The following is a 26276-nucleotide window of genomic DNA, read 5'->3' as shown; positions in this document are numbered from 1 at the left end:
TTCACCTAATCCCTCTCAGAGATACAAAAGTGGTCATGAATAATTGTAGTTACCAGAATTTGATTACACTACACTATCTCATTGTGATTACAAGACTTCTGTCAACAAACTTGGCACCTCCAACCTTCCCTTGAATTTTTGAAGGCAAATAAATTACACGTCTTTGATCTCCGGCTTCAATTAATAACTCTGATCCTCCCCTGTACTGCATTTATCAAATGGTTACACTTTCAGTTCATACTCAAGTTATGTTAAATGATGCATTATCGATAGACAAAAGGATGTGATAAATCAATGAAACTGAACAAGAAAAAGAAAAGATGAACACAACATTAGGCTAAAGAAAACTAGTGAAAGAACTAAATGCTTAGGTACAGTCATACCCTCATACCTGATATAGCTTGATCTCTGACTTGTCAAAACCTGGCATGAAAAGGATTATTGACTTTCTGGCTGCATCAAATGTTACTGAGGACATTAAGCTACTGTTGCCACTTGCTGTCGTAGAAAGAAGATTTCTCGCATTTTCACCAGCAGTGTTTCGCGTGATTGCAACCCAGTCCAGAGGGGGTTCCAGGGAGATATGTGGAATGAATGCAAACGGCAAGGGTGAAAATATATTCCTCAGTTCTTCCTCTGACTCTGTATTTAATTTTGGTGATGTGATGGCAAATGCTCCACAAATCTGTCCACCTGCTTGGATCGTGCAACCCCAATATCGTAATGCAGAACTAATAGATGCTGGATTATTAGGGTCCAACATTAGGAAGCAGCCAAATTTATGTGGTTCTGAGAAAGCAAATGATCCTCTCTGCACCACACGTTACCTATAAGTAGGATCTCAATGGATTTACACAAAAAATGTTGTAATACGAAAGGGGGATGGTTCTCACCTCCAACATTTGTTCAACACTGTTCCATATACCTGCAGTCCTATTCCCATTGAAAAGATGTGCACTGTTGGTTAGACTCATTGCTTCATCCACAAGCCTGAGAAGCGAAGGACCAGCCATCCTCCCGAGATCTGTTTTGTCAGCCACATTCCGTAAATATTTCAAGTACAACCTGTGCATAGTCATGCAACCCAATGTCAACACATAGATAATAAAATCTTTGAAAATTCTTTTTGAGAGACTAAAATTGCTTGACCTTGCTTTACTGGCTGCACTTATCATCCTTAGCATTTCATCAGAGCTCATACCATCATACACAATTATGTCAAATTTATCTTTATTGTGGTTTCTTTGAGCCAAATTCCCAAAGAACCCCACAAGCCTCTCCAGTGCTAATGCGGAGAAAATAGGATCCATCCCCGGAAGCACACCAAGCTCTTCCCCAAAAATCTGCTCAATTGAAAAGAGAAATACATCATAAAGGACCCCAGTCGATGACACATCCAACTGCAGCTAAACCCTTAAATGATGTCACCTACCTACCCCTTCAAGAACTCCTTGTGTCATATTCAGACGAGCATCTGCTTGCTTTAGCTGCTTCAGAGGTCCTAGAAGCATCTACATTACCAAAAAATACATCAATCTGTGTCTAGGGTGACCTTTGCAGAAAAAAAAATTTACACAGAATAATTTGTTTTAAAGGGAAAGAGATAAAAAAAAGGAATTTGGAAAACGTACTTTGGTGGTTTCAAACCTAAGAGCTGAAAGGTTTTCACTGCATACAACTGGAGATGTTCCAATTTTGCAGTTAAGGAGGAACTCAGCAGTAGGATCTTGTGTATGTATAACCAAACATGTGCTAAACCCAGCCATAGCATAATGCTGGACGTTCATCAATTAGAGATATAAGTAAAGAGTGAAAATTCAAAATTGAACAAGACACACACTTCAATTCTGCGCTTCAAGTTCCATAGATTAAAGAACACCTGGAATACTAGATCATTCTATAGTCTATATACAATGCCACAAGCATATAATCAGCTAAAGCCTAAAATTGCACTACGAACAGCTGCCTTATAACAATCCAATGAAAGACTCAAACTTTGAGGCTTAAATTGGTACATACTGGCATTGAAAAAGCATAAATGAAGAATCTTTCACCAACTCAGTGGGATTTTTCTTATTGATTCTGTAGGATATAGCCCAAGCACAACTGTCTATACTGAAATTGAAACACAATGGCTTTGAAAAAAGAGTAAATTACTAATCTTTCACAAACTCTATGGTTTCTTCTTGATTCTGTAACTATAATAACACTTCCTCACAATCATAATCATAATCTCAAACAAGAGCTATATCTTAATTTGGGTACCACATTATCTTGGTTTAAATCTCAGCAAAAAACTGATACATGGTATTATTAGCAGGTCATATGTAACATACAATGTAGATGGAGACAGAGATACCTGGGCAGCGAAAATGGCAGAGGTGGTCTTGCCGGACCCACCTTTCCCCAAGAAAGTGACCAGCTTTGTTGATTTGTGAGAATCCTCGGACGAAGAAGAAGAAGCAGCAAAGGTCACAGCTTTGGTTCCTGATCGTGTTCTGGTGGGTGTTCGTGTCGTGTTGACTACTAAGTTGGGTGCTGTGCGGTTTAGGACAGAGGAAGAAGAAACAGAGTTTGGAGAGAAGAGTGGGCAGAAGGTAAGCAGAGCCATTATGGGTCAAGGCGTCAAGCTGCTGCTCGGATTTTTCGGTTTCCAACTTTCTATGAGATTTGGATTGCGAGAGAAAGAGTAGAGGGCATTCTCGGGGATATGAGGGAAGTGGGGAAGTGTGACAACTCATATTTACGGCTCTTTATCATGTATGGCTTATTAGGTGAAACATTTCTCTTGCATTTCTCACTCTTTCAAATCATCCTGCTGTTGTTTTTAAGATTCACACGAAGCCTGTCCTCCCATATATAGATGTTCTTCAACAAATTAGGAGTAGAGATTCAAACTTTAACCATCTGTCCATAGTTAGTGAGTCGACATCTTACAAATGTAGGGGAAAAAGAACGGATAAAATTAGATGAAATATTAACATTTTCAAATAATTTTAAGAGTATTCTCGAATTCGCTCAAATTCAATCAAAATCGAGTATGCATGTGTATAAATACCTAGTTTGTTGCAGCTCAATTATAAGAAAATGTCAAGATGGGTGAATATATTTCATACAGACATGAGTTTAGGTGCTCTAAACACAAAACCAAGTGTTTTCATCATCTCACATTTGAGGCAATTGATGACACAGTAGAACTTTCTGCCATTTATTTCATATTGGTAGTTGTCATGGGCCTTAAGTATGCAGCGGAATTTTTCGTTACTTCGGTATTGACAGCGACGGTGTCAAATGGCTCCATGATGGCGCTAGGACGTCCACAAACTCCTAGATCAGCCTATTCTCCTCAACCATACTGTAAGTGAGGCTGCGCTCTTCTATCATACTCGATAGGTGTGAGAGATACCCCAAATTCTAACTCACTAAGTACGTTTGTTAATACTTCTCTCGATCACTCAAGTGTTTCATTTTCACCTAATGATCTATATGCGTGAGATAAGTCTAGTATATGAACACGCACGAGTATGTTGGAGAAATAGCTTTCATTTTCATTAAACAAAGCAAACATACATAGATTAGTAAGGATCTTGACAATGTTCACTAGAACTTCTCCAAGTCTCATGCCATAATTCCTATTTTCTTAAATACCTACAATCATGGAAGATGCTCCCTTCAATTGCCAAGGACACTTGTCATGCATGCCATTATTCTAGTATGTAGTGGACAACCCCCACTACTTAGGTGACTGCCTAAGATAACCACCAAGGATGTAACTTCCCTTACCAACTCATCCCAAAACTACTATGCAACTTCCTCTCTGCAACTGCCAGTAACCGCCTGTAACTGCCTGCATTCTGCAACTGCATGCTGGCGAGGCTAATCTGCCTGCATTTTGTCCCGCTGATGAGGCTAATCTCCCTGCACAGTCCTGTATTTGCCTGCGCCGTGCCTTGCTTGCAACTTGGTCTCTAAGATTGTCTTGGTCTGTGTATACTTGGCTCCTTGCTTGATTGCCGTGCGTGCTTAGCTTGGTGCAAGGGTGTACCAGTAGCCGTGTATATAATTGATGTGCTTTGTCCCTCACTTTAGCGAAACAGTACTTCCTAGATTGCTTGGTGAGTAGATAATGTAGATTGCAACTTCCCCACTCTTTACTTAATTAGTTGCAAATTACTCAATTAATCCATGTGGATTTTCACTTCCAACCCCTTAATTAATAGAGATGGATTAACATAGATTGTGTCTAATTCTACCCATGCATCAAAATCAAACACAAATCATTAAGGGTTTGACACTGGAAATTATTATAACCCTAACTTTGCATTTTTCTTCCTTTTTTTCCAAGGAACTTTAACCGGTAAAGGCAGAGGGGTCTACCTCCCTCTCTTTCTTCCCTGTCTCCCAACATTAAATTTAGCATAAAAAGATAGTTGCGAGCAAGTCTCCCATATATGAATGTAACATATACATCTCTTCAACTATCTCCTCGATCAAAACCCAAATCCTTATTGTCTCCTACATATACATATTGTATCTATATATCATCATAAATTAGTCCATTATATTCAATCAGCTGGCAAATAATCTTGGATCTTTTTCCCCATTAGGTTGGTTCATCGTCGTCATTTAACCTCGATCCATGCTTCCCCTTCTCATCTTTCTCCTCCTTCTAATATTCCACCATGGCCTTCAGAATGCCTCGATGCTACCATCACCTTCTAGTTCTGGTCACCGTTCTCTGCCTCTCCATCCTCATCTTTTTCTTCCTTCAATATGAATGCTATAACTCCAAGACAATCAGTAAGATCCACAACCAAATTTCTCAACACCATCATCATCATCTTCATCGTCGTCACCCTAATCTGGCCATGAGCAGAAAAGTTTTAGCAAGCAAGTTTGATTTCACCCCATTCGTACATCGCCGCCAGCAACACCACCAAAGAAAGCCTTCTCAGGATCATCACACGCAGCCTGCTGCTAATTCCGATGAGAGTTCCAAGGAGATTGATCCACGTTATGGTGTCGAAAAGCGGCGAGTTCCCACTGGTCCTAACCCATTGCACCATCGATGAGTCCATCTCGATCAGGTGATCCATGAAGTCAAAGCAAAAGAAAAGATTATATGGACCAGTCATTGAAACCTATGGTTTATGTTATTTTTCTTTTTCTTCCACTAGTTACTACTACAGGTTTTTTTGTTTTGTCCAGAAAACCATAATGCAAATGAAGAAATGTATGAATATTGTGATTGATTGAGCTTGTACATGGTCGACACTATGATTGTTTTTTTCATGATGAAAAGGTTGAATTAAATGATACTACTCGATCTGTTTGTGTTTTCTTTTGGTTAATTTTCAGTGCATGCATTATTATTACCATAAGATATATTACTTTTACGACTTTGCCGGAAGTATTTCTATTTCTATACCCTAAAGTGATCAATAAATAACTAGAAAAGAACATGAGTAGCTGTGACGGCACGACATATTGTATTTGATGAAAAGATATTAATACTGTCATTGCTAAGCTAAGCTAAAGCCATACTATATGTCTATATATAAATTTAGGGTGGGTTAGTGAAAAAGATTTTCTTTCTTGATGTACGTCGGTGCCAACACGCACCAAACCAACTTGCACCAAAGATATAGAGAAAGGAGCTAGTATAAATATGTAGAATACTGATTAAGAAATTTAGCTACGATGATCGAGTAGAGTATACTGTGATATGCACTGGTGCGCTGTGCAGTGGTGTCTGGTCGATCGATGTTTTGTTTGTCATATTTGGATAATAATTTGGGGTTTCTCTTGCAGCATGCTCGAGTTTTATTATGGCTGTTCCTAGATTGGGAGACTGCTCTGATTTGCAGATTTGGGATTATGAAGGGTTTCTGAGTCTGTCGGTTGTGAAAGCATGCATGCATGTCGAACTTTCAACTAACATTAAGGTTTCGACTGGACTACTTGTTACAGTATGAACAATAACACAGCCAAAAAAAACCTTAACTGTCTGGTAGTAAGGTGCATGCATCGTGCTACAACAACAAAACGCATGCATGGTTTAACCTGATTGCTGTAATTTCACTAAAAACAGTTTGGATTAATTTTAGGCCTAAGAGACCTCATTTTTCTTCCTTTTTTTCTTTGAAAGATCAAAAACTTGAGAAACCTTGTTCACCTTAAATACAAAGTCGTGCTGGGCCTTGCTTTCATTAAGCCTAGCCCAACTCTAAAGTATTGATATAAATAAAGAGGCAAGGGCTAAAGCCCAGAATATCGCGGGACCAAAGACGCCACCGTCTTCGTTGTCCATCGTAAACAAGGAGACCAAGATCCCCAACTTCAAATAGCCACGATTCAATCCAAACACCCCATAATCGATTCATCAGAAGACCTCCTCGATCGGCTAATTCAACCCACGAAGAACAATGGTGCGCTTTCTCTTCGATTTTCTCCTCCTCAATTTGATCACTTTTTTCCCCAATTCGTAAAATTAGGGTTTGCGATTTGGGGTTTTGCGTCAATTTATTCCTCTGACTCTGGATTTTGATGCTGCTCGATGTTAGGTGGATAATTGAGCCACAAGTTTTGATTTTTCTTTAATTTTATGACATAAGATAATCTCAAGATTCAAGCTTTTAGGTTTTGTTAAGAAAAAGTGTATGGAATTTGTTAATGTTAATTTGATCAATCTGCTGAACTTGTGTTGGTTTGGTTTCTGCAGTCTACACTCGCAGCTGCTAGAGCAGATAACTTTTACTATCCGCCGGAATGGACTCCCAATCAGGTAAACTCAGAACCTTAAGTTTCTGTTTGGTTCTGTATTGTGTTACAGGCTTGGTTTACTTATCGTCGCGATGGTATTGTGTTGCAGGGCTCTTTGAACAAGTTCAACGGCCAGCATGCTCTGAGGGAGAGAGCGCGGAAGCTCGATCAGGGAATCTTGATCATAAGGTAACGTATATGTCTCGCGTATGTTTTTCGTAATGGGAAGTTGTATTGTGATCGACCGGCTTGTTAAAGTGATTGCTGAGGGGAGTCGAGTCCTGCTGACTATTGTTAACTTTTATTGCTACTACAACTTTAAAAGCTTGCGTTGGGATATTATGGTGTCTGTGTTTTGTGATGTTGAGGTTTTTCTAAAAGAAGCATAAATATCGTTTTCCACATGTGTATATATTTAGCTCTCAACATGACAGGGAACTTAGTATAACTGATGAGTTATCGCTATAATTGGAATTCATTTTACCTGTTAATAGTTTTCATGGGCTATATGTTGTGTTATGGAGGGATCAATTGTATCTGGAAGTATGCTTTCATAGGTTTTCTTCTAGGGTATACTCTCATTCAACTTTTTATGTTGTGTTATACCAAGATACAAACTTGAAGTATCTACACTTTGTGGTTTTGTTGCGAATTTGGATTGAAGTATTAGGGAAACTGGACAAAATGGGGGAAAATTACTAACATTTTGGAGAACACAATTAGTTCAACTTTTGAGTACATAAACATAGAAAACTTCTGATAATTATCTTCATTTCAGATTCGAGATGCCCTATAATATCTGGTGTGGTGGGTGCAATTCTATGATTGCAAAGGGTGTTCGGTTCAATGCTGAGAAAAAGCAAGTAGGAAACTATTATTCGACAAAGGTATGTTTTTCAACTAATACTGATCCATCTGAGTTTTCCTTCTGTTTCTAACTAAGCTGATAGAAATTGCATTCTCGGCCCCCTGGTAATGAGGTTCAGGATTTTAATGATGAGTGTCACCTTTCCCTGCAGATATGGAGCTTTTCCATGAAGGCTGCATGTTGCAAACAGGAGATTGTTATTCAGACAGATCCGAAGAATTGTCAGTATGTAATTATTAGTGGGGCTCAGCAAAAGACTGAGGATTTTGATATTGAGGATGCAGAAACCTTTGCGCTTCCTGCAGAAGAAGGTTGGTTTTACATTTCCGGATTATAGGTGATGTTGAAATAGATTGGCCTATTTATTGGAATTAATGAGGGTGAAAGGGACGAAACAGTGGTTTTGGGACAACTTTTGCATCAGTTTAATTAAACTTATCTTTTTGTTCTACAGAAAAAGGTATGCTCGCTGATCCGTTTTACCGTCTTGAACATCAAGAAGAAGATTTGCAAAAGAAGAAAGAAGCTGAGCCAGTGCTCGTCCGCTTGCAGAGAATTTCTGACAACAGGCATTCAGATGATTATGCCCGAAACAAGGCTCTCAGGGCCAAACTTAGAGTATGTCACTGAGACCATATTTATCCTTTGTTTTTTGCTGAAATTAGATGACAGTGGAGAGCTAATTTAAACTTATCACTCTTCACGGACTGCATTTCTTTGTCATTAGGTTTTTGGGATACTTATCTATCACCAGGACCAAAACACAAAGAACTTGGATCTATTTGCATGTGTTTTTTTCTGCTGTTTTGTAGAGAATGAATTGAACATAGTGTTCTCTGGCATAGAAATCAGGTTTGCTCACTCATTATAATCTTTGTTTTATTTCAGTCCCAAAAGAAAAGAGTTGCGGAAGAAGAGGCTGCTTCACGAAGAATGGGTCTCCATATACGACTTCTTCCAGCGGCAGAAGAGGATTCTGCCACTGCATCAAGGATGAAGTTTGCTGCCAAATTTGACAGAAATAGGAAGGACAAGCGAGCTTTGATTAATGCTTCTTCAATCTTTCCTGGGTCATCTGGGACTTCAAAGAAAGCCTTGGAACTGGAAGCCAAGAGAAGGAAAATAAGTGCTGCAGCAGCATCTAGCTTACTTGCTGGGCGAGTCAAGCCTTCATCGTGGTCTCAGAATTCTGTTACTTCAAGCAGGCACAATGGCACTGCGGTCAAAGTGAGACGCTTTTAGCTTTCAAAATTTTTATGGTTGTTTCCGGATAAGTCTGAGAAGAGATCTTCGGGTACACACAAGAAGTCATGAAATTACTCCCTTTGAAGCTGTCTTGTAGATCTCCAGATTTGAATTCCACTTCTGAATTGCCGGAGTACATTCGTTTCCTTCATAGTTTGAAAATAAGTATATCCCGCTGTTGAGTGTACGAGTGTATTTGTCTGCTGTACAGAATCATGTTTAAATATTGAAATGATGGGGTGATAGATCCTTTGATGCAGTGAGCGGCTTCAACTCGTTAATGAATAATATCCTTAATGTGATATAAATATCATCTGTTAAACATACCTACCTATAAGCGCTAATAATAGCGATTACGGTTATCTTTTCTTGTATATTTGTCAAATTTCACTTGCAGGTTGGCAAAATTGAATGTTACTGCTATGTCTTTTATGATAGTTTTCAAGTTTTGTTAATCGTAATTGACCTGCTGGTGTTTTAAATTTCTGAAAAGCAGTAGAGAATCCATGTCTTTGCCTAAGCCGGGATAAAGTGGTTGCATTCTTAGCAGGGATACGGATTCTCAGTCCCTGAAAACAAATTAAAAGAGATGCTTCATGGTTTTCAGCTGTTGAATATGCAAATTGTTGAATAGTTCAAAAAAAATTCTTTGGTTTTGGGATCAAACAAGATCCACAACCAGTCACCACCTCCTTCATCTCCACCACCATACCAGCTTTCGAACCCCGTTAGCTCGTGAAGAAAGCAAAGGCCTCAACCACAAAGCTCAAGGGAAAGCCAGTACAGTTCAAAAAATTTGGTACAGTAAGTACAATTTCTTTCTATTGTCATCTAATGAAATTCACATGTTCCAAGATGGTTGCTTCACAAAAATATCTGTTTCAGACGATAATTTTTCTGGTATAAGCCATGATTTTAGAATATTCTTTATAAATTAAAAAAAAAAGGTATACGGCCAATCTCATTTTCCTGAGGTTTAGACAGAAGTTTTAAGTGATTTATAATTGTCTTTATTTTTTTTATAGAAGTAAAATATTAAAACGCTGGAATGAAAACAGATGGCGTAATATAAAATTTTAATACCGTAGAATCTTCGGGTGACGTACATAACGTCTCTATCTCAGTCGGATTAAATCAACCACCAGAGATAATCTAAAATGGTGCATTCAATCTAATCATCTTACAGAGTAGTCCATATATATGCCAGATTGCAAGTAATTACTATTATAACTTAAATGCATGGAAATAAAGTGTGATGCTTTTCTGAACTTGAATATGCCAGTAAGCTTTGTGCATGCATGAGACAATACAAAGCCCTATATCCGTTCCGGCGGGGATCAGAGCTCCAGCTCATCTATAATCAAGTAAGTAGCAGCGGCATCGTCGTAAAAAGAAAAATGACTGCTGCTGCTGACATAATAGATAAGTCTGTTTCTGTGTGCTCTTCTCCTTGGCCCTCAAGAACAAAAGCAATTATGCTATAAACCGGCCACCAAATTGAGTAATTGACTAAACACAAAGATACACAATCATGGTTGGTGCAGGAACATAACTGACACAGTTATGTAGGGTTGGTGGATCAGTGATCACAGTCACAAAGAGTACAGAGATGGAGAAAGACATAGCTAGCTAGTCACATTGTATCACATATTCATAACTGTCACTCTGTGTAGTGTAGTGTGTTTCATTGTTGCTACTTGCTTGCTGAATCAGATCGTCTGCGCAGTTTGGATTCCCTTTCTAGGTTTTTGTTAATTAACAAAAAATAATAATAATAATTTGATTATCGAAAACGGGGTCGATATTTTGAGGTATAGCATAACTTCAAGTACAACTTTTTAAATCAAAATTATAATTTTATTAAACTAAATTTACAACATTAAAAAAATAAACTTACAACATCTGTTATATATATATATATATAAGTAACTAAATAAATTTACTACATTAATAAATATTTGTTTATAATCTTGTAAAATGTTATTGGTGAAGTAATTACAACTAATATAACTATATTTATCCAAAACATTACTTTGTTTACTACAATGATAACAAATTTGTTATTAATTCAGTAAATAGGAGTATCATATACCTTAAGGTACCTAAGAAATTTTCATTGAGCGCGGCACAAGGCTCTCGGGTTGTCCAATACTACTGAACAACGGAAAGAGAAGGTCGGGCTTGTGCAACCACGCCAGACTAGTTTCTTGGATCTGGCTGAATGGTGGAGGAAGGCGCAAATCTATGTGAGGATGGTGGCTGCTTGTGGTGTCGGGTCGGTGAAGGGGCTAGGTTGTTTTGTCCAGTTGTCTCGGCATGAGTGTTATCAAATATGGGGATGACCGGCGAGTTTTACATCTATGGTTTGGGATGCGACTACGGTTGAAACGACCGATCCAAAACTAACATATTTACGTGTTAAAATCCAATTATAACAAGCAAACCAATATCTAATCTGAAAAAATAGTGCCGCCAAAAATTTGAAATTTCAATTTCTTCCTTCTTCTTTTTTCTGATTTTTCACCCTTTATTTATACTATTTTCTAAAAATACTCCATCCCATTTTTGATTCGTAACTTTTTCATACGAACTCTGATTTAGGCGTGCCACGTGTCTACGAATTCGTATCGATGAGCCCTACAATTTATGTGCAGGAAGTTTTCCCGAAAAACTTACGCAGTGAAAAGTCAATAATTAGAGTCTCTACACTTAGTACGACTCCCGATAAATGTAAAAGTAAAATCGTAAGGGTAAAAGATTCGGGGCGTATCAACGGTAGCGGTGGAGTAGAGCTTGGATCGCGATTCAGGTGAAAAGTCCAAATTGGTGTGGGTGCCTAAATCAGTTTTGGGCCAAATCCTCTTTGGTGGCCCAATTTGATTATGCCTCTCAATTCTTCGGAGGAATATGCTCAAATTTGCCTTGTGGACCGCAAAATGTCACTTGAGATCTACTTGGTTTCGAATTTGAGATCCAGGATAGGCGATCTCACCAAGTGTCCCGGTTTTTGCTAGGCGGACATGCTGTCATTTTGCATTCTAACGTCATTGTGAACCTTCGTACTCCATTACTTTGAACATGGAGTTTTATTTATTTTTCTCGTTATTTCTTTTCAGTCTTTAGCCTATCATCTATGCTTGGTCATAGACTTGGGTTTTATTTTTCTTCTGCATCAGGCAGTAGTTCTTAATAGATGGTCTACCGTATATATCATCACTATGGCTTACTTACCACTATGGTGGTTGTACCATGAACCCTTATTCTATCCTCAAATAGATGATAGCATGTGGATATGAAATGACTATCTTGGCATGCACATGCAATTTTAATGAATAACTTCACCTTCAAAACAAAACAAAAAAATCCATTGAATACTATTCCTTTTTTTCTTTTTAATTATGCATAATTATTTATATTTATTTTGAATAGATTATTTATATTTATTTATATAGCTAGGGTGTTCAATAGTGCTATGAAGTACTAAATTGTCGACATAATTTTTGGATAGTTCATTGTGTGAGGCAAAATGCAATTTATAGGGAATACTAAAAAGAAAATTGCAAATTCTAGTGACAGGGCATGGCTCTGGGCCTGGAGTGATCGCTATTTGCACTTGCAACAAAAACTCATGCAACAGTGATTCAATATTTCTATCTAAGCAGCTGCAACAGCTGTCATTAATTGGTAAATAGAAATTCGTACAGCCTACATCTGATCTAGCTTAGCTAGCTACATATAAATAGAAATGGCTGGCTTAACCGAACCTAACACTGCCATAAGATCACGCAACTGATATCGATCAGACAAGCAAATCCTACACTGAAAGAAGAGAAAGATCTCGATACATGGCTGAAATTATGAAGAATTAATTACCTACACAAGAGCAAAGAGATAGGGTATACTAAAGCTTCTCTGCTCTCTGCTTCTCTCTCTCCCTCTCTCTCGAACTTTGCAGTAAAGTGCAAACTCCACAGAAGTAGTAGTGCAGCTGCATAATATACACTTCTTCTCGATCATGATACAAAAAATTCTAGTAGTGAAACTGATCAACACTTCATATGACGGCCATTTACATTATTTTTCTGAGCTGATATCGATCGGTTGAGTTTTGGAATTTTCTTCTTTGGGCGATGGGGAGGCATAGATTGATCGCCGGCCCAGTTAAACTTGGAGATCGAGACAGAGATATCGATCAATGCAATTGCAAGAGTTCTAGGTCAGCGATCTATCTTTCTATTCTATTTGATCAAATTGTCCTCTTTGGGTGGGAAGTGATCTATCTAACGTACTAGCTAGAAGCTAATCAATAATCCTCGATCACTAGATCGATCAGTTGCTTGCATTTCTTGATGTTAATCCGTGATTCAAACTTCATAGCTTCAAACTAATTCTGCTAGAATAATTACGTTTTATAATGAAATTAAGCTTCAAATACTAAAATACTAATTCTGTTAGTATTTTCTCTGAAGAAAGCTTTCATATACCTGCTCTTAGAGAGCTTCACTTTTTTTCCTACAATGATTATAGCTTTAAAAGTGAGAGTTCTCATATACCTGCTCTTAGAGAGCTTCACTTTTTTTCCTACAATGATTATAGCTTTAAAAGTGAGAGTTCGTAACAGTATTTATAATTAAGTTTGATAATCAGAACGTGTACGACGTGCTCTGCAGCCTTACCAGCTGATGACCTGAGAGGTTGAAACCAGATTTGTCATCGAGTATTTGTTTTTGGCTGCCAGAAACAGAACTCTACCTCTACATTAATTACAACTATTTCTATGTTGCTTCTGCCTTCTGTCAAATCCATACAAATTGTCTAGTGTCTACTGTCTTTTAATTCCATAAATATCTTTAAAACTGTCACTAAATCTATATACAATACGTTCCCTTAGTTAAATGCTCGCTGTGAGTGATAAAATAATGTCAAAGATTGAATTGATCAATCGACCAGACGAGGACAAACGTTTAGTCCTTGGACCAAAACTTACAATTTTTTCCACATATAATAGAAAAGTAGCCGAAATTGGTGCATAAAGTGATACACAGGGAGCAACCTCCTCAGTAATCACTCATCAATCTCATTTTGGATGGCTTATGCGACATTTCTAGTTCTAGGATGATAATTAAATAATCTCAATTTGTAGCTAGCATATAGTTGTTCCAACAATATTTCTTGATCATCTGCCAGTCTGATACTTAATATATTTTAATTTGAGTGTCTTTTGTCTTGAAACAGATGGCTTCTATCATATAATTAATGTTTAGGCTTTCCTATCAAAGAGGCTGGCCAGCCTAGAGAAAACACACTCCAACTACGTATGAATAAGATGCAATTGATCTTTGATCGAGTACGTGATCCCAAGAAATAATTTGAGTATAATTAGCATGTCAAGCATATTCCAATTTAAACGGCAGATACTTGTTGAGGTACATTAATATAGATCAAGTGGCAAAAGCTGCAAGCAACATTAATATATAATTGAAGAATCCACAAAAAAGACTTGGTGTTAATTAGCTGGTCGCAGAGAAGAAATTATTACGATTTCACTAGCTATCACCCTAAGTAGAACCCTAATGAACTAAACTTTTTTCACACATATGCAACTGTTTCATCAAACAGTTTTGGATGGAAATGTAGTCATACTGTCATGCATACACATAAATAAGTTGTAATTATATAGGCTATCCTACGGGAAAAATCTCCAACGAACAAAGCAGACAAGTTATTAGCAATATTCCTAAATAATATACGCTAAAAGCCGCAAATTGCAAGTAGCAGACTATTTAAGATAGAGCTGGAGTGTCTGTGTGATCACTAAGAACATCACGATGCATAATAACACATGTATATGTCAGCTATATATCTTGTTTCTTGACTGATGCAGAACTTTACACACAAATAAAAGAATTGAAAGTAGTAGCATATATGGATTGACAATATTAGATTAACATTTGAGAAGATGCACCATATATATAGTATCCTTTTTCTCTAAAAAAAATGACATATATAAATCCAGGAAGTTTAGCACCTAAACATCTGGATTAAACGGGCGAAAGCATATATATGAAGTACCTATCATGTTTCTGGTTGCTCAGAAAATCCGGTAACAATTTAAACCTTGAAATCACAATCTTGCAGTGTTCATCATGTTAGAAAAGCTCCATTTATTAGTTGAGGTACCACTCGTGGTTTTTTCTCATGTTAGTAAGCAATTCAGGAATTGAGATGGAAGTTTATGAAGCCACACTGCCTTTCCAGAAAAAACTTATTAAATACTTGATAATCGAACTAGCTATTATTTAGAAACAATAAAGGAAGAGATCGATATATATAACAATTAATTTTTTTTCTCTATACCTGGAACAAGCAGATTGCCAGCTAGGTGGCGTTGCTTCAGCTCATCATGACGAAGATCAATTTGTGATGAACTCCATCCGAGCCGATCAAGCACTCATCAAGCTGTATGAGATCCAAGCTGTGGTTCAACATCCAAGTTTTAGGAACTCCAATGTCAGGTTGCTGATCGACAGTAAAGAAGCTAGTGTTTTGTTTGCTAATTAGTAATTAATTATTATATATTATATTGTTCCTTGTATTTATCTTAATTTTCAACTGTCATTTGGTACCACTTTGCTACTAGATCATGTTCTGATTAAACATGAAGCCTAAAAAAAATGATAGGTATATGATACCTGACAATATATCTACATCCCTCAATTTTCATACTCAAGATATATATTGCAATATATATATACCACAAATCTTTAAATTCAATTACCAACAAAATCAAATAAAATTTAAAGAAGCAAATTAAACTGCAGTACTACTGAAAACATTTAGCTCTTCTCCTTCATGCAGTACTTCATAGGATAAATGCTGCGCGCATTGCGGCAATAGTGCAAGAAGCTTCTTAGCTGGCTAAGATTGATATATACTGAACTGGCCGGTCTCAGTTAAACTTGAGGAACTGACTTGAGTTTTGGTGCTGAGAAATCAAGGTGGTAATGAAAAATGAATTACGGTTACGGTTTTGGTCTTGGTTGGGCATGAAATTAATCGAGTAAGGGTTTACTACTTCTGTTGTGATTGGTTTTGGTATGGGAGTAGTGAATTTTGAAGTACCAGAATAATTCTGTTCCTGGGTATTTGAACCGCTGAAAGAGTGAAATGAAGTAGTAGTATTATTGGGCTCTTGTTGTTCGGTAGTCATGCCCATAATTGGTGCGCTAGGGTTTTCCACCTGCAGCACGCTGTTACCTGCTAATGTCTTGATCACGTTTGTCGTGCGTTGAAAAGACTGCATCTTGGTAACCCAATTCCCAGACCCAGTAAAACCCGGAAATTCCCCCTCGAAACTGGGCCTGCTTCTCGATGCACTAACTGATCTTCGCATGAGAGTTCTGTGATCATCAGCATTGTTCCTCATCAAGGAAACAGTTCCACCTTGTTCAACCAATTCGTGATTGGTGAGTTTCTCCGCTTCCTTCTTCAAGCTCAACCCTAAATCTTTAGGGTTTTCTTCATCCTGATTAGTTTGGCAGCTTAGTCTCATCCTCATTTTCTCCCTTGTTCTTTCTCTTGCCCTTGCTCTTGCCTCGTCCCTTGATCCTTTCCAAACCTTACATGATCTACGCAAGTTCTGCTTTGGATCTTTATCCATTCCGCCGATGGAAGATTCATCCTTTTGAGCACAATGAGTCTGCATCGTCTGAGATACAACTTCATCACTCCCGGCAGAAGTAGAGAGGGAGTTGATGTAGTTTGCTGTACCAATGGTGCTAGTACTGCAGCTCGGCAAGACAAGGTGATGCTTCAGTTCCTTGATGGCAGACTTGGATTTTGTGAAAAGCCAGTCGATGGTCTTGCTCGCTTTGTCGAAACCAAGCAAGTCTTGAAGATCAAAGAACTTCCGGGCAATCTGAACTGACAACCTCATCCTCCTGTCTCTCGGGCCCTGAGCGGTGCAGATCTTGCTGTGCCGGTCCTTCTTCCCACTAGTTCTCTTTCTCGGAGCTGACGCCTTTTTCTTTTTCTTCGAGCTCTGGATCTTCTCCTCCATAAGCCCTTGGTTTGAAGCCGCGACGCTGAATTCAGCCGACTGAGATGAATTAGTGTCCATCATCAAGAAATGCTGCTGCGAAAGCAAGTAGCTCAGGACTACTCCGTCGTGATCTTGAAGAAAAGGTAAGCTGGAGTCGTAGTGGTGAAGATGATGAGGCTGTGATGATGAATTTTCATCGTAAGTACTAGTGTTGCTGTCATGAAGAGTATGCATATCGATGCGGCCGGGCTGATCTTTCGCTCTCAAGTCTCAACTAGCATGAGCTAGCACCTTATGATTCTGTACAGCTAACAGAGAGCAGAACACGTACAGAGAAAAGACGAGATTGAAACGAAGAAAAGAAGGATCGATCCGGTAAGGTGAGGGGCTACTGTTGCGACATATATGTCGGTCTTTTTGAAATGCAAGGAGCTCAAGCTAGCTAGAGTAATCTGAGGACTAATAAAAGAAAGTGGATGTACAGTGTTTAGGGTACACTGTACATATATACCTACTGATAGAAAATGAACCACACAGAGAGTGAGGAAGAGACACTAACCTATAAGTGCGGGAAGAAGGCCACCTGATAGTGCGATGGTGGTCCTGTATTAACTTGTTCTTGATTTGTTAGTTTCAAATCGCCATAAATATGGCATACCTATGTTTCAAGACAAAACTTGAACAGTGGAGGGTCGACGACGCAGATTATGAATATATAGCTATGAACGCGATTCCATCTTCCTCAGTTCACTAGTAGAACTACTAGTACTCTTGAAGGTGTACACAGTGAATAGGTGGGGAGTGGTGACACATCACATGGGTGTGTGCAGGATAGCGACCCATCCTAGCAAGAAAGCTAGCCATTCTTTAGCCAGTATGAGTGAGTGAGAGAAAGAGAGAGAGAGAGAGAGAGAGAGAGAGGGACGTCGTACGTACAGATTCTATATAGATAATTTATCAGTGGTTGTGGTTGTGTTCAAAGTCTGCACAGAACTTATTACAGATGCATAATGCATAGCTCGCTAGCTAGCCAGGGTTACAAGTGCCCTAGAAATAAAAGAAAGTGATAGAAAAGAGAAGGGAGAGAGCAAGTTAGGTAATTATGTGATGAATAAGGATGTAACAGTGGTGTTATAGAGAAGCTAGAGGCCCCTTTGTACAAACTTATATGAGCCAGCTTGCTTGCTTGAATTGCTTGCTGAACTAGCTATAGCTTAAGCTTTATTGCCATGGAATCCAACGCTACCCTGCTTTGAACTTTGACTGGCTACCATATGTCCCTTTCATTCTCTTTCTCTCTCAACATGAGAGATATGAACCTGGTCTGAAAAAGGAAACCCTATAATCTCTTTAATTCTGTTTCTGTAGAAATGCAAATTATCGATGAACACAACGTACGCGTCCACCACAATTTAATTTGTAGCTTAAACCCCAATGTTTCAACAGTACAAATGTGGATGCGTACCCTATCTATTTCTTTCAAGCAGAAAATTTGGGATGAACAAAGTAGCAGACATTTCAAAGTTCAAAACTAAACAATCAAAACAAGAATTTAATGAAGCAATCGTATTTAAAATATGCAGTAAACTTTGGTTCATAAAAGAAGGCTCTGCATAATAGCCAGTTGAGGAAGCAAAAGACCAGATTCGTCAAATCTTAATTTGTTCGGATAATTAAACTAATAGAGTTCATTGAGATATATATAGAGCTACGAGAAAATGAAAAATTCGATCAGCTAGCCAGTCTTCCTCCAAAATCACAGTTTCCATCGGATTACATCAATATATTTCATTATATAAAAGATAGGAACAACTATACAGTATTTATGTTGGAGCTTCAAAATTCAAGCTAGCTGTATTTATGATCAGCACGACGAAACGCCAGTTAAGTCGACTAATTTGAAGAGCTTGTTGCTCGCTAGAGTCTCTTAATCATATTTCTAAAGCATGAGGCTAAACTATCATTTTAGAATTTAGATTGTCCGTGATTTATTGAGCACCTAGATTCCTCTATATTGACTGAAGGTAACTATATATGAGAGAGACTTTGGTATTGATCAAATTTCCATCAACTATATGGTCACACGTGAAATTGTTTCCCAAAAGCTGGACATGTATAATTCAACCGAAAGAGAAAATTGAATACCATGTGAATTATGATGTAGTTCGACGACATCTGATCCGTTAGGGTTGATATTCATATCCATAGAAGAAATTTCTACACACCTGATACAAAGGTGCAGCAATATTGTGACCAATTGTCACACTCGAGATGTAGGTAGTTGTGTGCATGCATGTCCTTTTAGTTTAATCTAACTTTAGTTTTTTTTTTATTAAAGTGATTTTTCATTTAATGAAACTGCAATTACAAAGCAATTACGAACCCAACGCAATTAACAAGGGATTACAACTACGAGAGATCAACTCCAACCTCAAAGAACTATTAATCCTCACTCCGAAGAGGAGGAACTGGTATGTCAATAGATCCAATAAATGCTAGACTGGGTAACTAGCTATGTTGACCCAAATATATAGCAATTACTAGGACAAAATCAAGCTGCAATGGAAAATCATTGGGTAGGTCATCCCAAGATCTCCCAGAATCCTCAACACAGGCTAATAATACAATGCACGGCCAATAGCCGGTGAAAACTGAGTTCTTCTAACAACGACTCGGCTACCCAAATCCAAACACTCATCAGAATCCATGATGACAACCCTAATTTGAAAAGAGTATGGACTTATTTGAGATGTGATAGGTAGATCCAAACACTAAGAAAATCAAAATAAAATAAACAAACACTAAACAAACTAACCCAAGAGCCCAACTCCTTAGCCCATAAGCAAAACCCCAGCCCAACCCCCAAGCAACACTCAGCGCTGCCCACCACCATACCTGCCGTCAGGCGATACCACAATATCTCACCTCACCGTTGTGCCTCCATAATGTAACACTTCACCACCACGAGGCACATCTCCATTTGGAAAATAGTCGAGATCCAATCACAAATTGAAGAAGAAACACACAAGCTTCATACCAGCAATCAAATCTAATCTCCCAAAACCATAAACCCGATCCAAGGAGCCGAAGTGAAGTCCAACGCCGCTGCCAGCAAGCCCCTCTTCCATCCCCAACCATAACCATGGTCGATCGTGAAGAGAGAAGGTCATATCCAGGATGATATGTCCAACTCGGATCAGTGCCGCCATCCACCAACCCTTAACCTCGTTTTTGCCATGAAGCCATGTCGCTAGCTTGGTCATCCATCCCCTCTTGAACCGGAACGCAACAGTAGGATCGCTAGCGGCTTTCGGCCAGGAGAGAGCACAACGCAAATTTCTCTCTTTCTTTTAGTTGTGTGAGGCGCGTTCTCTAGAACTCCTTGTTTTAATTGAAGAATCATACTTGAAGCTTTACTTTGAAGTATATTAACTTTAGTTTGATTTTTGAAAGAATTATATATATAGATTCATTTACGTAAATAAAACCCGGCCCCCTCTTCTCCTTTTGAACTCGAGCAATAATATCATCGACTCAAATACATACCTTGCCATGTTTGCCATGTAACTAGCACATGAATATATTAGACGTGGTATCTAGCACTGCTCATTGGACAGCGAAGCTCACGTATCTAACTAAAATATGAAAAACGAGTATAGAAATTGGACAAAGATCGAAAGTAGTTGGGCTAATAGGTTTAGAAAGAAAAGCGGAGCATGATTCTTGTGCTAGCTAGGCCAAGATGCAACAAGACGCCTCCACTAGGCCCAAGCTTGGTCGACCTCCAGGGAAGCTTGGCATCTTCAGCTTTATGGTATGCACTTCCTACATTGGAGTTTGCAACGAGCTTGGTACGTAAGAACACCTTGATCTTGAGGGGACTTTGAAGGAGATGGAAGAGGTAGCTAGCACTTTTTTTTTTATTTCTCTCGACATTGCATGCCCCCGTCTACGATTGCTCTCCATCAATATACCTTAATAAGCCAATATATACGCGCGTATGAAGGACAGCTAGAAAAATATTCAAGTCTCAAACAAGGTTGTGGTTTGGTTCCATGATGCCATGATCTCATGGAGTTTAAGTCTAAGATGGTACATCATATAATAATTTCTCCATCGTAGAGATCGAATCCAAAAGGAAATTCTCACAACTAGCTGAATTAGAATCTGCATCATTGCACGTATAAACGATCATACAATTTGAACAGCGTCGAAATACTTAATTAAACAAGTCTGACCGATAGTGTAAATTTACTTGCTTAATGATTTGTTATATACATTACTACTTTTTTCTTTACATATATAGACTGTACCAGATTTAATCTCGTAGAAAACATGATTTCTCCTTGTTGTGTTTTCATGCTATGGCTTTGTGACTTTGCGTTTGTCTCCATCTTTTTTGCATCCTTACATACAATTGCTATCTCGGTGGGCATGAACACCATGATGCATGTTGATCATTCCCAACACCAGCTAATTATATAACCAACTTCATGCATGTACGTATATATATATCAGTATATATATTCCAAATTAATAGGCTTATACGTATAGGAATAAGTTATCTTACAGGGGACTTGGATATATAAGTTGGTTCTCTATCTGATATTATTAGACAGTAAGAGCGGATCGATTAATCAAGTATACAGAAAAATAATTAATAATCTCATGTATTGGAGACAACGATCGTATAAACTCACGTATTACTACTGGAAGTAGCTTTGTATGCAACTATGCATTATGCAGTCTAGCTTCCTCGATCGTATAAAGGTAATCAAGGACTCAAGGTTTCATTAAGCTTGATTTCATAAATATATATACGGGCATGTGCCACCGGCTTAATTAAGCTTATTGTGGGGTGATGAAGTCTATCACAACATAATTAATAATAAATCTCTGCAACCAGTTAATTAATTAAATACGTACACAAAACACAATCATCGACACCGCCAAGGGCGCCAAACACGTACAGACAATAATCAAAATATATAAGTAGAGCAGATCGATCCAGTTCGGGTACCCGTTGTTAAGTCCATGAAGTAATCAAAATCCAAAATCAACTCATGATCAATCCTTGTCTTTAACGTAGAATCATGCATGCAATACAGAGAAATTGAGCTTTGTCCGTGCGCTATTACAGACTCACATGCATGCATTGCTGCTCCACCTTCTCAAGTTCTCATAGATTTTTTTCTCCACAAGCACATACTTCATCATTATGATTCCTTCTTCCGCGAATTTACACATATAGTACCCAGAACTGCATTACACCTCTTTGATAAGACTGTTCATAACTAAAATGAATTCATTGCCTTAAGTTCTACGTACAAACATTGATCAATGGCAATTTTCTCGCTGGTTGAGAAGCAATGTACGTGTTATCTAAAGATGACATTGACTCATTGAGTACTCATATTGTGATACAATCTTGGGAGGTTGGAATGTAAGTAAACTCAGTTATATTTGTACACTTACTGAGCAAAAATGCACATTTGTTGTATAGTTCCAATTTTTTACATCACTAGCTAGTTGTTGACCCAACACTATTTCATCTTCAGATCCCCAAATAACTCTTGCAAAGGCCCAACACCTATCAAGTTATCAACGTACAGACACACACTTCAGATACGTGCACAAAGAACAGCACCCACATTTTTATACGGTACGACCTTAATTTAGAAGCCGAAACGCGTCACTTGCTAGTCTCGATCGCTCACTCTGCTCCGATCCTCACTGTCCTACTCTCTCTCTCTCTCTCTCTCAACAATGGTTTCACTCTCCCAACTCCCATTCTTCTTGATCTTCTTCCTCTTCACAACTCTCTGCAACTCATCCCAGCCCTACCTCCAACTCCCCCTCCTCCACAGACACCCCTCCCCCACCCCCACCCAAGCCCTCTCTTCCGACACCCGCCGCCTCTCCCTCCTCCACTCCCGCTCCGCCTCCTCCCCCATCGTCTCCGGCGCCTCCACCGGCTCCGGCCAGTACTTCGTCCATCTCCTCCTCGGCTCCCCTCCCCAGCCCCTACTCCTCGTCGCCGACACCGGCTCCGACCTCGTCTGGCTCCGCTGCTCCGCCTGCAAAAACTGCTCCCGCCGCTCCCCCGGCTCCGCCTTCCTCGCTCGCCACTCCTCCACATTCTCCCCCTTCCACTGCTACGACTCCGCCTGCCGCCTCGTCCCCCGACCCGACCCGGCTCCTTGCAACCACACCCGCCTCCACAGCCCCTGCCGCTACCAGTACACCTACTCCGACGGCTCCACCACCGCCGGGTTCTTCTCTAAAGAAACAACCGCCTTAAACACCACCGCGGGAAAACCGGCCAAGCTCCCGCACTTGTCTTTCGGCTGCGGCTTCGACATTTCCGGTCCGAGCTTAACCGGGCCGAGCTTCAATGGGGCCCACGGCGTCATGGGCCTTGGTCGAGGCCCAATCTCGTTTATCTCCCAGCTTGGTCATCAATTCGGAAGCACATTCTCCTATTGCCTCATGGACTACACTCTCTCGCCGCCGCCGTCGAGCTACCTCAGGATCGGCGCCTCTGAATCCGACGTCGTTTCGAAACTGAGCTACACGCGGCTGATACTAAACCCTCTCTCCCCTACGTTTTACTACATTGGGATCAAGTCCGTCTCCGTTAACGGCGTCAAGCTCGCGGTCCGCCCCTCCGTCTGGTCCCTCGATAAGGACGGTAACGGCGGCACGGTGATCGACTCCGGGACGACGTTAAGTTTCTTGCCCGAGGCAGCTTACCGTTTGATTCTAACGGCGTTTAAGCGGAGCTTGAAGAAGGTGGCTAGCCTAGTGGAGCCGACTCCGGGTTTTGATCTGTGCGTGAACGTGACGAGTTTAGCGAAGGGGAGTTTGCCGAGGCTGAGGTTCGGGCTTGAAGGGGGTTCGGTTTTGGCGCCGCCGCCGAGGAACTATTTTATCGAGACAATGGATCGGGTCGAGTGCTTGGCGATCCAGCCCGTTGATTCCGGGTCGGGCTTTTCAGTGATAGGGAATCTTATGCAGCAAGGATTTTTGTTCGAGTTTGACAAGGACCGCTCGCGGCTCGGTTTTTCACGTCATGGGTGCGGACTTCAGTAGTCATTTTTATTTATAAACTTAATAAAAATGTAATTTATATCTATATGTGTAAATTAATTTTGCACAATGTGAGGTGATGTTTGTGTTTTACACTATAGACTCATTTTTCGAGAATGTAGTAAACCTTCATTGAAAAAAAGTGAAAAATGTAGCAGATGTAGACCTTGTTGGTCCAAATCCATTACTAGATAAATCTATAAAATGCAATTCTTCTGTTTGAAAGAAATAAAATGTAGCCTTGTTTGATCCAAAGCGAATAAAAGACATGATGGTGGGGGTATGGAGAGTTGGTATTGTACAGAAGCAGCTTGAAAATAATGAATGAAGATATGGAAGCACTCGCCATGTGATATTATGGTGTGTTTTTTTGGTTAGATATTATTATGGTGTTTTGGTTCATTGTGATTTTGAAGAATTGTAGCGGACAAAACTTCTCGCTTTCTGCTGCAAGCTCCCCCCACTCTTTAATTCAATATGAGATTGGTTCGAGACCGGTGATCTGGTATGCCCTACTAAAATCAATGATTTTAAGCAGCCCGTTTGCATTGTCCGGCTGTGAATGTTTTGTTCTGATCGAAAAGGATGTACAGTTACATATATCTTCTATCTCAATGCACTTAGCTAGATGATCGATGAGCTACAACGTTATGCTTTTTAGGAACAAATGTAGAAGTTAATCGATCGTAAATTGACTGATATAAGCTTTAGCCTAACCCCTTAACACATGCATGTTCATCGGTAGCAAACTACTGTCGTGCTTTAAGGCCAAAATACACTGGCTTGAATTTCAATACAAAGCAAGCCAGTTAGTCAACATGGTGTTAATTTTTCTAGATCCAACATTAAATTTGGTTAGACAGCAAATGGACAAGTCTACATGGTTGTGGATATGGTTCGTACGTTGCTATATATTGTTTCTGGTCTCATATTATACAATTCAAGACTCAGACCAGGAGAGTATTAACCTGATATGGGCATTAACTAATTACTAGTACAAGAGCATGATCTATGGATCGATATATACACATTTATGTGGAAAAACATAAATAGGAAAAACAACATGTGAAGAAAATTAGTGGAAGTCATGTACATACAATTATAACGACCAGGCTATCTAGCTGTCTGTGCAAGAAAGAATGAATGCTCCCAGCCCTAAACCCTAACTCTCGTTTTCTGGGGCTGCTTTACATTTATTGATACTTAGGCCTGGTCACTATCTTCCAATGTCATCATACAACCTAGCTGTTTAAACAAGCTTGTTCATATTTCTCTGAGAGAGTATGCACATACGTGATATATATGTGGCTGCAACTTACTGGCTTACTGCTCGCTAGCTAGCTTCTCCAAAGTAATACATGTCGATCTTGAGCTCTAGCTCTTCCACTCTCCGAAGATTCCAAAAGTTCTCAGACAGTAGCTCAGAGTATTACTGTACATCAATTATTCACAACTGGATGGATATGAATATTCCTACTAGTTTGATCATGCATGCATGTCTAGCGTTATCTTTCATATTAGAATTTCACGATACATCAGCATATTGATACATCAAAATTCAAAGAGGTAGATCACTAGATGCATTCGCAATTCAACTCTTTTTAGTAGTACGTAGCTTATGCATAGTGTTGCAAGAGCTAAGTAATATTTTCATGAAGTTCGAGTATTATGTATTACTAGTTTTTCAATCTGTACATTGATATAGCGTTTTATTAAAACGTCTATAATAAAACCCTGTAAAACATCATTGTTAGTATAGAATAAGCAGGGATCATTCTTTTCGGGGAATTGAAGAGAACTCTAAACTTTTAGTGTTAACAAATAATGGGGGTTTGAGATTGATTATTAACTACTAAAATAAAACCTAAATTACTATTTACATGATCGACTTCTCTTTAATAAACTTAAACCAAATTTATCATTACACCACATAATTACAAGTTCGAACCTATCATGCATTCTAATTCGACCAATTACATATTTTTTAGACACCAATACAATTAGAGCCTTAGGGGATCATCTAATCATGCAAGATTTCAATTAACATTTACATTGACTTATGGCCTAATCTAAATTTGCATGCAATCAAATTCAATAACACTTAGAGTAGAAATCAAACAAGATTACATTTAAGCACTAAATCTTTGTTGCATACATGTTTCATGTGTGGCGTCACCCACCATGGTTTCACATGTAAATTTCCAGAATTTTTACCACTTTTAATCAACACAAACCGAACCTACTTAGGGCATGATTCGATTTGTGTCAATA

At 39.0% G+C, this 26276-nt stretch overlaps 4 protein-coding genes across 4 annotated transcripts; 2 read left to right on the top strand and 2 right to left on the bottom strand.

Moving 5' to 3' along the window:
• Nucleotides 1-2: 2 nt before the first annotated feature.
• On the bottom strand, nucleotides 3-2616 carry LOC126790894 (uncharacterized protein At1g26090, chloroplastic). The gene is made up of 7 exons (XM_050517262.1): nucleotides 2360-2616; nucleotides 1632-1775; nucleotides 1437-1511; nucleotides 1150-1343; nucleotides 894-1065; nucleotides 392-811; nucleotides 3-205 (listed from the first exon to the last, which is right to left on the bottom strand). The coding sequence occupies exons 1-7, from the start codon at nucleotides 2609-2611 to the stop codon at nucleotides 74-76; spliced, it is 1389 nt and encodes a 462-aa protein (XP_050373219.1). The 5' UTR covers nucleotides 2612-2616; the 3' UTR covers nucleotides 3-73.
• A 3661-nt stretch (nucleotides 2617-6277) lies between these two features.
• Nucleotides 6278-9134, top strand: LOC126791115 (uncharacterized). Its single transcript, XM_050517520.1, has 7 exons — nucleotides 6278-6428; nucleotides 6722-6784; nucleotides 6872-6951; nucleotides 7541-7649; nucleotides 7782-7941; nucleotides 8085-8248; nucleotides 8519-9134. The coding sequence occupies exons 1-7, from the start codon at nucleotides 6426-6428 to the stop codon at nucleotides 8870-8872; spliced, it is 933 nt and encodes a 310-aa protein (XP_050373477.1). The 5' UTR covers nucleotides 6278-6425; the 3' UTR covers nucleotides 8873-9134.
• Nucleotides 9135-15824: 6690 nt separating this feature from the next.
• LOC126792421 (uncharacterized) lies at nucleotides 15825-20470 on the bottom strand. The gene is made up of 3 exons (XM_050518843.1): nucleotides 20463-20470; nucleotides 17470-17499; nucleotides 15825-16881 (listed from the first exon to the last, which is right to left on the bottom strand). The coding sequence occupies exons 1-3, from the start codon at nucleotides 20468-20470 to the stop codon at nucleotides 15825-15827; spliced, it is 1095 nt and encodes a 364-aa protein (XP_050374800.1).
• Nucleotides 20471-22649: 2179 nt separating this feature from the next.
• On the top strand, nucleotides 22650-24226 carry LOC126791165 (aspartyl protease family protein 2). The gene has a single exon (XM_050517575.1). It carries the CDS (start codon nucleotides 22683-22685, stop codon nucleotides 24006-24008), a length of 1326 nt encoding a protein of 441 aa, XP_050373532.1. The 5' UTR covers nucleotides 22650-22682; the 3' UTR covers nucleotides 24009-24226.
• Nucleotides 24227-26276: the final 2050 nt, after the last annotated feature.

This window comes from Argentina anserina, chromosome 4 (assembly GCF_933775445.1).
Source record: "Argentina anserina chromosome 4, drPotAnse1.1, whole genome shotgun sequence".
Taxonomy (NCBI): Eukaryota; Viridiplantae; Streptophyta; class Magnoliopsida; order Rosales; family Rosaceae; genus Argentina; species Argentina anserina.
The sequence above is the reverse complement of the archived record's forward strand: the minus strand, read 5'-3'. Positions and strand labels throughout refer to the sequence as shown.